The sequence below is a fragment of the Limulus polyphemus genome, unplaced genomic scaffold, assembly GCF_000517525.1.
Source record: "Limulus polyphemus unplaced genomic scaffold, Limulus_polyphemus-2.1.2 Scaffold3721, whole genome shotgun sequence".
Lineage (NCBI taxonomy): Eukaryota > Metazoa > Arthropoda > Merostomata > Xiphosura > Limulidae > Limulus > Limulus polyphemus.
In genome coordinates, this window is record NW_013669331.1 from 36282 (window position 1) to 49762 (window position 13481).

The 13481-nt window shown below is 33.5% G+C and overlaps 1 protein-coding gene across 4 annotated transcripts in view; it reads right to left on the reverse strand.

Annotated features, from left to right (window-relative positions):
• The window catches only part of LOC106469915 (phytanoyl-CoA dioxygenase, peroxisomal-like), a 32900-nt gene that overhangs the window by 6722 nt on the left and 12697 nt on the right, over positions 1–13481 (reverse strand). For all 4 annotated transcript variants that reach the window (XM_013930433.2, XM_022398491.1, XM_013930432.2 and 1 more), the window contains exons 4-5: positions 10197–10359; positions 8646–8727 (exon numbers count right to left, since the gene is read on the reverse strand). In XM_013930433.2, coding sequence (XP_013785887.1) covers positions 8646–8727; positions 10197–10359 — 245 coding nt within the window. The remainder of the gene's footprint in view (positions 1–8645; positions 8728–10196; positions 10360–13481) is intronic.

Below are 13481 nucleotides of genomic sequence, written 5' to 3' on the forward strand. Positions count from 1 at the left end.
CAATACATTTTTAATGTGTGGTGTGTAAAATCTGCATCTTGGTGTGGAATATACATCTATAAAAGGGGTGCCCTGTCACTTGAACACCATAGGATCGATAGACCACTCCATACGTAATATCTTGTGGAGTCTCAAGAGATTATCAGCAACAAGATTCAAGGCACCTGGAATAGGACAAGTCATAAGTCGTACAAGCATGGGACCAGAAAAGAAGATTGTGAGTGTCAAAACAGAGATAGTGAGACCAAATTTCCTTTGGCAATTGATATGGGAGACAACTGTAGGGTTGTCGGTATGGCTCATAACATCCATGAAATATCATAAGAAAATGATTCCTGCTCAAGATACCTCCAGAGAAACTCCTTCTGTGGTACTGGTTTTGTTGAGTCACCAGATGAAGTCTGTGAGAAGGAAGGAGGATGGTGGAGGACAAGTTATGATGAAGTTCCATCAATTGTGCAAAGTCCATTGTAGACAACCAGAGGTGATAAGGGATTCCATGAAAGCCCAAGTCCCCAAAAGAGAAAGAACCACTTGCACAGTGAGAGGAGGAAAAGATATTACATGGAAAACTATATGATCCATGTCCCTCAAAAAAGGAGAAGAAGGCTCAGCCCTGTGGAGATGCAAATTGAGAAACACACAAAGGAAGGAGATACTGAATGGGCGTGAGATGCAACTTCTCCAGGAGTACCAACTAACCCAGATGCATCACCTCCTGAAGGAAGAGAATAGGATGACTGGATGGAGCCAAATGTGAAAATAAGCATCTGAGATATCCACCTCAGTCACCCAAAGACCTGGAGCAAAAACCACTGTAAGTGAGAAATGACCGAGACTTGAAATATCTATGACCAGATGTCAATCCTCTGATTTCTTGGGAATCACAAAAAGATAGGGATAAAATCCTGCAGATGGATGATAAACCCATTTAATAGTGTCTTTAGCCATTAGGTCCAACACTGCCATAGACAAATGTTGGTAAGAAACCAAGATCCCTTGGAGGAGAAAATTAATGGAAATAAAGGAGACAGTGGAGAAGGAGAGGAAGCAAGAACAAAGGGTAAGGCTCTCTGACAGAATTCCTAGTACCCAACAATAAGCCATGAACTGAGAGTAGAGGTCTTCAAACTGAACTAAACAGGCCTTACTATCCTTGAGCCAAGACTGACAGTACTGAAGTCTAGAAGTACTGGAAGGACAGATGGAAGGAGAGGAACAAGAAGTGGAAACAGGGAGGGGAGAGGATGGATGGGAGAGATGGGAAACCAGTGAGGATAAGGCATGTGGCCCCAACACGTGACTCCAGAGAAACAAGCACTCCAGTAAAATCACAATGGCAGAAGAAAAGAGTCAGACAAAGGTATCAGATAAAAAAGAGACAAGGCACTTGAGTAAGAAAGGCATTTATTTTATAACACCAAAAATGTTTAATCAGTAGTCTATGTAAGTTTCTTATTCATTGTATACATAACAAGTAAATTGTATGTGTCCAAGTCACTATTAATAACATTTCAACAAACTACTCAGATGAAGATGGACTAAAATGTTTTAAGGAATCAATGATTAATTCTATCACCATACAACTGACAAATGCTGTCTAAAAGGAAATAAAAAAAAAAGTCACTAATTAAAGAATTTTATTAAATAAATGAATAAAATTAATAAAGAGAAAGAGATGCTCATACAATGAGTTTCATGTTTGTTTAATACGGTGAATATACGTATCAAAACAACACTTAATTGCGCTAGTATTCTTCTATTATAATACATAAGTGGGTTTATCATCATTAGGCCAGACAATTCTTTAATGCATGATTTTCATTGTTAGAAGTGGAATTTCTTTGCCTTCTATCTGGCAAGATGATCAATAATTATTCCGAAGTCCAAAGTTCGGGCTAACTGGTTTTTAATTACAAGGGTTCTCAGATCTGTCAGTCCGTCTTGAGTAATGGTGGAGTGCAGATAATTTTTTTTATCATTCTTAGCTTGCTAAAATATCTCTCTCCTTCTTCAGTTCTGACTGGAATTATGCAGAAAATGTGAAGGGCTAGCAAAACGTTTGGGAAAAGTGGATGTAGCTTGAGTTTTTTAGAAGATCTAAAGGATTTAATGCAGTATCACCAAAGTTAGCATTGTGGATGGCCTTTAGATGTTTCATTTCTTCCACTAAGTCTTCTGACACATCAAAGCTACACTTGGCAAGAAACTCCCTAGTTTTGGAATGCAGATCATTCTCTGATATATCTAGATATTGCCACAAAAAATAAAATGAGTTTTTAATATAAATTAACAGAATCTACGCTCCTCTACAGGTTCATTTTCTTCACAATCAATTAAATCTTTATTTTCATAATGAAAATACTTGGGAACTGTTTTCCATTTGGCAGGCAGTTGTGGCAGAAGATTCATATTACTTGCAAAGAATTTAGCTTTATTAAGAATTGAGCACCAATGTTCAAGCAGTGTTTTTAAATCAGTCAACAGACTTTCAGTTTTGCTTACTTCAGTATCAGTGGTAGCTTTGTGGGCCTGCAATACTTGATTGTGCTAATCAATGATCACAAAAACCTTTAACCAGATTCCAGCCAACAAGATGCAAGAAAATGACTGGCAACAGGCAGTTATACATCTTGTTTGAGATGCAAGATTGATTGAAGAACTTCTGATTGAACATCCAAAGTCCCAAGAAAATGAGCTGCGAAAAGCCTAACACTATCCACTCTGTCCATCCGTAGTGTTCCCGAATATCCATGAAAAGGGAAGCATACATTCTTGATAACAATGCTCCATCACTGTGAACCACAACTAAACTAAATAGACTGTAAAGCTTATGAACTATTCCAAAGAATGTCTGCCATTCGAGATCCACACAGATTGAGACTATGACAAGCACATGGTAAGAATTTAGCCAGGGGATTAACTTTTAGTAATAGAGGTTGAGCACAATTATACTCATCAGCCATGTTGGACGCATTGTCATATCCTTGAACTCTGCAATCCATTACTGATATTTCATGATCAGCTAAGCAACCAAGTATTAGATTTAAAATATCAGCCTCGGACTCATATTGCAATCATTAAATGTTAGAAACCTTTCTTGAATGACAAAGGAAAAATATTCTGATGACACAAATACATAGCTCATGATAAAAGTCGTCTGTTCTTGATGAGATGAATCAGACGTTGCATCTACTATGGTAGCAAGGTATTTTGCTGTAAGTCTTTCCTATAAATTAAAGTGACGTACAAGTCGCTATCAATTCATTCAGGGACTCACTTGACAAGTAGTGGGCTTGAAGATAGTAACCTGCTCACTGAGATTCTCTTTTCACGCTTCCTTAGAACTAGATCATAATGACTGAGAAGCTGAATTATTCCTAAAAAATTAACATTATCAGGTGCACCAATACTTTGTGATGATCCATGAAAGGCTAAACCTCTATCCCCCAGGAATTATACCTAAAAAATTAACATTATCAGGTGCACCAATACTTTGTGATGATCCATGAAAGGCTAAACCTCTCTCCCCCAAGAAAATGATAACATCTATAATTTTCTGTAGAATATATATATATATATATATATGACAACATCTATAATCCACTTTAGGATATCCTTCCATTTGGCACTCTTTAAAGAATATGCTTCTCAAGCTGTAAATCAACACTAGAGTTCGCTTCAAAATGTCTCTCAAGCTCATGCCACTTAGTATAGCATTTCTAATGACAAACACTTTTCTTATGCTCAGGTAGCCTATAATAAAGTTTCTTCCAGCCTGCTGTTAGCAGTTCTAATTGTACAGTGTGATAAAACTGGAGTCTTGGCAAGAAGTTGCATGGAAAACAGTATAAAGCTTGCCAGATATTACTTCAACCTAGCCAGTCATGTTTACTGTATTCAACATTTTGCAGGAACGCCTTTGGAAGAGAAATTGTAAAAAGAAAATCTTTAGGGTGTTGTAGAAGTCCAGCTCTAACAGTCCAGTGTTGTAGAAGTCCAGTTCTAACAGTCCAGTGTTGTAGAAGTCCAGTTCTAACAGTCCAGTGTTGTAGAAGTCCGGTTCTCTAGGTTTTCAGCTAATACACTCTCTTCAGTTAAGGTACCATCATCAAAACCACTGAGCTGCTGTGGATTTTTAGGAACTTTTTTAAAAGTGTTCCTCCAGTAGTGATTACATGTGGCTGTAGATAGGCTGTAACAGGATATGCTGTGAGACTGTCATTCATTTTCATCAGACATTTCATCATGTTCAGCTGATTTATTTGAAGTAACAGCACTTGCTCCATGGGTCACATCAGAACCTGAATGGAAAGCTTTGTGCTGATATTCACTTTTCTTTTCAAAAACCAACAACGCAGAGAGTTAACCTTCCTCTACATAATCTTTCTGCTGTTTGAATTTCATCTTTTGAGCATCACATTTATGCTTATATTGTCGAGACATTTCTCAATTGGATTTTAAGCTGAAAATAAAAATATTTTTCACATCTTTAAATCATCAAAATATATTGAAATGGAAAATTAAATTCTAGGTTTAAATATAGAAACACTGGTCATAAATTTTGCAAGTGAACGTTAGTAATAAATATAACTAAGATTCAAGCATTTTTAATCTTCTTGTGGCAAAAAAAAAAAATTAAAATTAGCTTAATAGAAAAAAAAGAAAACAGTATAGGTATGAATATATGTATCTCTCTCTCTCTCTCTATATATATATATATTTCTTACTATGCGTATTGTTTCATATATAATAAACCATACAATCCTGGCTATTTTATATGGGAAACCTACCAATGAAGAGGAAGTCCACTTTAAATGCACTTCATAATGACACAAAACTTTAAATTGGACAACTGTCACATTTATTTTATAATATAATGATTTGCCCTAATATTCTATGTTACTATTGATCAAAGGGAAGGTTGATGACGTGGGTTGGACTACTTTACTTGGAGCTGCAATGGATGGTGGTATTCAAGTCGAAACCTCGGCTAACACTTCAATTGGGTTACACACACAAAAAATTATCAAAAATGTGTTGAAAAATCTCACAATTTGGGGGCTACAACATCAAAATTCCTCATAGACAACTTTTAATAATTACAGTGTATCTACCAGTTTGGGGGAGGTAGTGTATGGGGTGAATTGAATGACATAATATTGTAATAACGTAGAGCGGTAGTCATAGTTATATCTCATACACTGCACCTTTGTCTTCTGACTGATGTTGGTTGTGGCATCTCATGTTTTAACTGTCAGCAACGAATGATAATCTTTATAAGATTTAGACTTATTAATTATATTGTATCTCCTTTTATTTAATCAATTACTTTACTCTTTTTTTTTACCTCCTCCACTTTTCTAGTCCCTGGGGATTATTTCCCTGCCCTCTCGATGGGTTTCCCTATTGGTGGAAAGCTGGTGCATGTTCGTTTCCATACAATAGCACACAGAAACGTGATCTTAGGTGGGAGTTTCAAGACTAGTGGTGAGGAAAATTTTGCATATAGAGGGCAGCACTGAATTGGGAAGGCTATTATGAAATTGGAGGTAAGGTTTCATGTTGGAACATTCTGATTGTGTAGATAATCAGTCAACTGAGTTCAACATATATATATGATAGTAACAGTTTGGTTGTGAAGATCATCAGTCAATTGAGTTCAATTTACAGAGAACCATGTTAGTGGTTCATAATAGGGATCGCCCAGGAATTTCACAAAAATTCTAATAGAACATATAGGCAAAAACCATCTTAAAAAGCAGACTTGTTTTTGAAACAACACTCAAAATCTTATATCGCAATGATGAAGGCTGCAAAAATATTGATAATAGCAAAAAAGTTGATTTTTCTGATTGTTAGACAAAATTTAAAATTCCTCCATTTGTTCTTCATATTATTATTATTCATATTATTCTTGTTTGACAAGCCTACAGAGAAAATAACAAACCTACTAAAAACTGCAGTAGAGGTCATAGAACTATTTTCATCACTACTGGCCAAGTTTCTCTTCAAAGACATTCAAGCACCTTGGCCTGCAGTTTGTCCCTGAACAAGTCCATCTTTTGAAACTGCTCGGGTTATAGGGTTTTTATCATCTTGCAAAAATGGCTAGCTATACTGCACCAAAATCTATGCACATCTACTAAATAAATTCCTGCAAAGGTTGTAGGCTATTTTTAAGTTTATTCTTGAAAGTTGAGATTTCCACTCTCAAAATTTTCTAAGTTCTTCTTCACTATCAACATAAGCTCTTTGAAGACATTTAAGCACCATTATGCTAGTCAGAAATGCTTCTTATATTACAGTAAACAATGTGTATATTTTTATAACAGCCTTATTATTGTTGATTACGGTTTTACAAGTCACTACAGAAAAAACAGCTATGAATATTTAACTGAAATCTGGACAATAGTAATGAATGCAGTATTGAGTATGTCAGAGGGCAGTTTTAAAATTAATTTAAGCACCTTCATTTTTTTTTGCCATGGAGAATTTCTCTAATTCCTTCACTTTCCGCCATTGAAGAAATCTGGTGTTTTATTAATGTGTTAACTAATTAATTTTATAAATTGAAAAATAATTTGTACAACTTATAGCACATTAATTAGAAACTGCCATGTTAAGGATTCATCACAAGTTCACTGGTCTTCATTGTTTTTTGAGTTCACTGTTGTACTTTGTCTCTACGTGATTTTCTGTGACTATTTCAGTGAGTTTTCTAACAGTAAACAATTACATTAGTAGTGAGTGGTGATTTCTTTTGTTGATTTTTGTACTTCACTGAAATTATGAGTGTGTATTTTGTTATTATTATTGATATGTTTGTTTCACAAGCCTACAGCAAAATCAGCTGGGTATTTTGCACCAAAACCTAGACAGACATACTATATGAAACACTGCAAATGTCCATGACCTATTTAAAAAGTTGATTTACGAGGCTATAAATACATAATATATGTGATGTTATTGTGAGTAGCTTCCTTTGTACTCGATGCAATTTAAATGTGTGTTTACATGAAATCTCAGGCACAGTAAATAATGGTTGAGTAGTAAAATAAGCCAATGCAGCAGTAAACTGTTGAAAAACATGTAACATTCAACTTAATGCATATGCACATATGTAGCTTAGTTTAATAAACGTGTTTAATGTAATTAAATCATTCTATTAGTTTAATAAACATGTGTTTAATCTAGTTAAATCATTCTCTTCATTTAATAAACATGTGTTTAATCTAGTTAAATCATTCTATTAGTTTAATAAACATGTGTTTAATCTAGTTAAATCATTCTTTTCGTTTAATAAACACGTTTAATTTAATTAAATCATTATATTAGTTTAATAAATGTGTTTTATTTAATTAAATCATTCTCTTCGTTTAATAAACATGTGTTTAATCCAGTTAAATCATTCTCTTCATTTAATAAACATGTTTAATTTAATTAAATCATTCTATTAGTTTAATAAACATGTGTTTAATCTAGTTAAATCATTCTCTTCATTTAATAAACATGTTTAATTTAATTAAATCATTCTATTAGTTTAATAAACATGTTTTATTTAATTAAATCATTCTATTAGTTTAATAAACATATGTTTAATTTAATTAAATCATTCTATTAGTTTAATAAACATGTTTAATCTGTCTAATGTTTTATTTTAGTTTAATTATTTAAAATTCTGTCCCCACAACATCTTAAAAATATCTTTTATTTAACCTAATTGTTGCATATTTTTAGTTTAATTGTCTATATACTTGTCACATTTTCTTAAACACACATGCATTACACTTGGATTTTAATATCTGTACGATCCAATTGTTAAAACAAAAAGTCTCAATAGATAATTTTTTTAACTTTTGTAGATTGCAGTGTACTGAGCAATCTGAAATCCATGTTGGCTGTTGGATTTCCTGGCTGTTGTGTGAGTTTTTTATGAAGAAGGTGGCCGAGAAAGTCGTAATTAAACATATCTATAAAACATAATTCAAATGCGATTGGTAACTGGAATGAAAAATGTAGCTAAAACCAAAAATAGATTACGTTAATGAAAAGAAAATGTAAAACACATTCACGTGAGTTAAAACAGAGCCAAGAGAGACAACTAAATTATACAAGATACTGTAATTAAAAATTGTTAATTTAAAAAGGGGGAATAGGGATCATCAAAAAAGTACAGAAACAAGTTGAATCTACATTATTTTCTCAAGCTACAAGTCCCTATTCTGACATTATTAAAATTCGATGACGAGGAACCCATTTTGAAACTAATAATGCTTGGAGACGGCTTAAACGGGTAATGAAGAAAAAACTTTAATACAAGTTTAACATAACAGCAAATGTACAATGTTTTGACAAGGTTTTGTCGTCATCAGGTCCACAACCTTGTCGAAACATTGTTTAAACATTATTAAAATTGATAAGTGCTGTAGACATGGAGTCAAAATACGAACTTGTAGCTTGAGAAAATGATGTATACACTATTTACAGCCTTGTTTGATTGCTTTTTTTAGAGAAAGTCCCTAGATGTAGGCTTGAAAATATAATCCTTGCATTTTGATTCATCTTGTTTCTTTACTCTTTTGACGATCCCTATTCTCCTTTATAAATTAACAATAGATTATATATATATGATTAAAACCTACCAGAATCAGGGGGCTTGTTTATTAACATGGTATGCATGGCCATGATGTTTGGGCCAGTGAAACATTCAACATAATCTAGAACCTGATTGTAAAGACAAGAATAATCAATATTATAATCAGAAAAAAAAGAAAAGACAAATGTTATACCCATGAATTAAAAGGATCACGATTTATTAACAAAACCTTTTTAAGGCTATTAAGGTCGGTTTTAAGGACAGCTTTAAAGTGGGAGTAGACAGCGATGAGGGGCCAGAATAAATTAATTGCAGACAAATTAAGAAAAGTATAATGTAAGAAATGAGTATAGAAGTAGTTATAAGGATAGGCTTAATTGTTACTATTGTAATGTTAGAAAATAAAACAGATGACTTTAGAGCACTGGTCGGAATGGAGGATTTTGATATAATGGGAATAACCGAAACATGGTTAAATCTAAACACTTTTGATGACAGAAGTTTTATTGAAATACAGGGTTATAGGTTATTTAATGGAGATGGAGTCGTAAAGAGGGGGGGAGAGTGGAATTACATGTAAAATGTGAGCACGGAGACTGAACCCATTTGGGTTTCTCTTAGGAGATAAAAGGGAAAAGACTTTTAGTGTGAATTTGTTACAGACCACCAGTTGATACTACAGATGTTAATGAAAACTTCTACAGTAAAATTTAGATTTCCACAGTTAATAAGAGAATGTTAAAGAGGGAGAGGGGTTTTAGATGAGGGTTTTAGAAACTCTTCAATATGGTTTACTTCATCAACTGGTTAAGGAACCTACTCAGAACGATGATATTTTTGATTTATTGTTAACTTCTAATATAGAAATCATTGTAAGGGTGGAACATCTGAATGAATATGATAATTGCTCATTTAGGTTTGATGTTTTACTGTTGGTTTTTGGAATGTTTCTTTCAGATGTGTGAGTAGTAGTAAATTTAAGGAAGTTTGATGGAAACCTTGATAAACATTTGAATGATGTGAGCTAGCGTCGAGTGTATTTTTCAATAGTTTAGTTTAGCCTAGACGAACCAACAGTTACCTGTTTTGGCAACTCCAGTTTGCTGTTATCAGATAATAGCATCTACGTAATGCTACATCACAATAAGACCGACAATATTTTTTTACAAACCTTTCTTTACTGGCCCTTACAGGTTTCCACTAAGAAAAACCACAACAGCATCTTATTGTAATATAATGTAACACACACTACTGATCAATATATTATGTTACATCAACATAAGGTAACTACAGCATCTCATTACATTAAACCGGAGATAATGAAACATTTTTGTTTACTTATTCACACGCATAACTCAAAACAAGATAAAATAAGACATTTAAACCTTTAGGTATTTATCAAAAGTACTTATCTATACGTAAATAATACTTCTACCAACATATTTTCTCAATTATCGATTGTTTTCAATGTTTAAACATATTTTCATAAGTATCAAATGTTCTTCATATTTAAGCAGCTACAACTTTTGTGATGATTAAGAGATCACTAGGAAATTTAATATTTTAATAATTACCTTTACAATTTGAATAATCTCACCTCTGGAAGTCTACAGTAATCAAACAGCACTTCATCTAGAAACAGGTCCTGGATTTTATTCACCACATGCTCATTGGTATAATGATCTTTATAAGAAATGTCCCTCATCATTGTCAAACCTGGAACCTTGATTTTTCCATCGCAGAGGTCTTGAAACCTCTCTCTATAAGTATCAAAAATTGAATTGAAGTAAAGATTTTAACCTAGTTCGTAAATGTTATCTTTTAACAGGTATTTAAGAAAACATTTGATTTCTAATTCCTTCTGTTCAGTCCACTATAGACACTGTTTGCGATAATATGTATTTGTTACAGTTCAGTATGCACTAAAACCAATAACTGTTTGGTCAAAGAAGTACTACGTTGCAAACTTCAACTGTAACTGGTTTTCTGGTTTTGAATTAGTTTCCCACAGCAATCTATCAGTTTTGCCACAAATACGTTTCCTCTCAGTGATGATGATATGAAAATGGAGAACAAACAGTTGGACATTGAAACACTTTAGTAACTATGATAAAAGGGGTATGATTAGAAATGACTAACAGCTTTATAACTGACCATTCACTATAACATCATGACGTCCAAATGAAAATACTTATAACTGACCATTCACTATAACCTCATGAACGTCAGAATGAAAATACTTATAACTGACCATTCACTATAACATCATGACATCCGAATGATCATACTTATAACTGATTATTTACTATAACATCATTAACGTCAGAATGATCATACTTATGACTGACCATTCACTATAACATCATGTTGTCAGAATGATCATACTTATAACTGATTATTCACTATAACATCATGACATCCGAATGATCATACTTATAACTGGCCATTCACTATAACATCATGACATCAGAATGATAATACTTATAACTGACCATTCACTATAACATCATGAACGTCAGAATGATCATACTTATAACTGACCATTCACTATAACATCATGACATCCGAATGATCATACTTATAACTGGCCATTCACTATAACATCATGAACGTCAGAATGATCATACTTATAACTGACCATTCACTATAACATCATGACATCCGAATGATCATACTTATAACTGGCCATTCACTATAACATCATGAACGTCAGAATGATCATACTTATAACTGGCCATTCACTATAAAATCATGATGTCAGAATGATCATACTTATAACTGGCCATTCACTATAACATCATGATGTCAGAATGACTAACCTCATGAACGTCACAATGATCATACTTATAACTAACCATTCACTATAACCTCATGATGTCAGAATGACTATAACATCATGACATCCGAATGAAAATACTTATAACTGACCATTCACTCTAACATCATGATGTCAGAATGACTAACCTCATGAACGTCACAATGATCATACTTATAACTAACCATTCACCACAACCTCATGAATGTCAGAATGATCATACTTATAACTAACCATTCGCTATAACCTCATGAACTTCAGAATGACTATAACATCATGATGTCAGAATGATCATACTTATAACTAACCATTCACTATAACATCATGAATGTCAGAATGATCACACTTATAACTAACCATTCACTATAACCTCATGAACTTCAGAATGATCATGCTCATAACTGACCAATCACTATAACTTCATGAACGTCAGAATGACTATAACATCAGGAACGTCAGAATGATCATACCAATACTCTTTGTTCCACAAGATGCGAGAAGACAAATTTGGATAAATGATAATAAAGAACAAATTGATACATCTAAAAGAAAACTTTTTCTAGTTTATATTGTGCAATTTTTTAAGCAGACGCCATTCATCAGGCAGTAAGCACCGTATTACAATGGAATTAGACTCAGAAGTAATTGTTAAAAAATAACAAAAAGGTTCTAATTGCACACATTCAACATGTAGCATGGTGACAAAAATACTGATAAAATCATTATCGAACTGATTAGGTAAACAGTATCAAAATATCATAAATATGGAAAAAATGGTAATTAGAACAACTAGAGTTGAATTTAGAAATAACTTTACAAAATAATATCCTTGTAAAATAAAATAACAATTCAGGGAAGTAACTATGGGAAGGACAAGATTTTCACATAGGTTAGGTTGAAAAAAAGATTCAATCGGGAGTAAGAATTAAAGAAAATGCATCTAAAGAAAAGGTTTAAGGGAATGAAAATAGAGAAAGGGTTCACGAAGTTTTAGAATTGTTTGAAAGTAAATCTTTTGTTTATACCATATGCAGACTTGGTGTTCAGTTGGAAGATAAAACAGTGTTCACAGTTTCCTCGTGTTAACTTGTTGAGCAGTGAGCTTCTCGTGTCCCGTGACTATCATGTCGGAGGTATTATTGTGGTCAGGAGAAGTAAAGCAGAGCCTTCTTGTACAGATCTAAGGTGTTCATGAAAATGACCACCCAGTCTGCAGGCTGCTTCTCCAGTATATAATTTGTGACATCTGCTACACTGAATGCAGTAAATGACACATTCTGACATGCAGGTGTAATGTCCCCTGATGTAGAAAGTGTAACTGTGGTGTTGTTTGAAATGTATGGTTAAGTATAAAATGTTTTTCTGAAACAGCAATGAGTTCCAACAACAGAGGCATTGTTGCTCTATAGTTTCGTGCACACGAGTAGTCATTGAAGTTGGAATTACTTCTACACGAAACTATAGGAGGTGTAGTAAACATTTTGGCAGTGGTGGAGTCAGTCATCAGTAATTTTCTTTTTTTTTATGATATTGGCTGCTAATCTATAGAGGGGATGGTATGTTAAAAGCAAAGAGGTTCTATCATGTTGACTTCTGTCCTTAGGTGAGGTGGCATCAGGTATGGCTGTTATATGACATTGGCCTGGTAGTTACGTTGTTGGAGAAATCCTGCCATCTCAGGGTTTTGGATAGAAGGTCTTGGTCCTCAGAACATATGCGACTCAGTCTTGTGAACTACCCTTTAGGAATGGCAGCCTTCGTTTCATACGAATGGAAACAGCGACAGTCTAGTCTGCATTGATGATAATTTACATATTGTTTCTTATAAACAAGAAAAAAGTTTTCATTTAGACGTATCAATTTCTTCTTTACAATAATGCCAATAACTGACTTATCACTATGACATCATGAACTTCAGAATGAACATATCTATAACTGACTTATCACTATGACATCATGAACTTCAGAATGAACATATCTATAACTGACTTATCACTATGACATCATGAACTTCAGAATGAACATATCTATAACTGACTTATCACTATGACATCATGAACTTCAGAA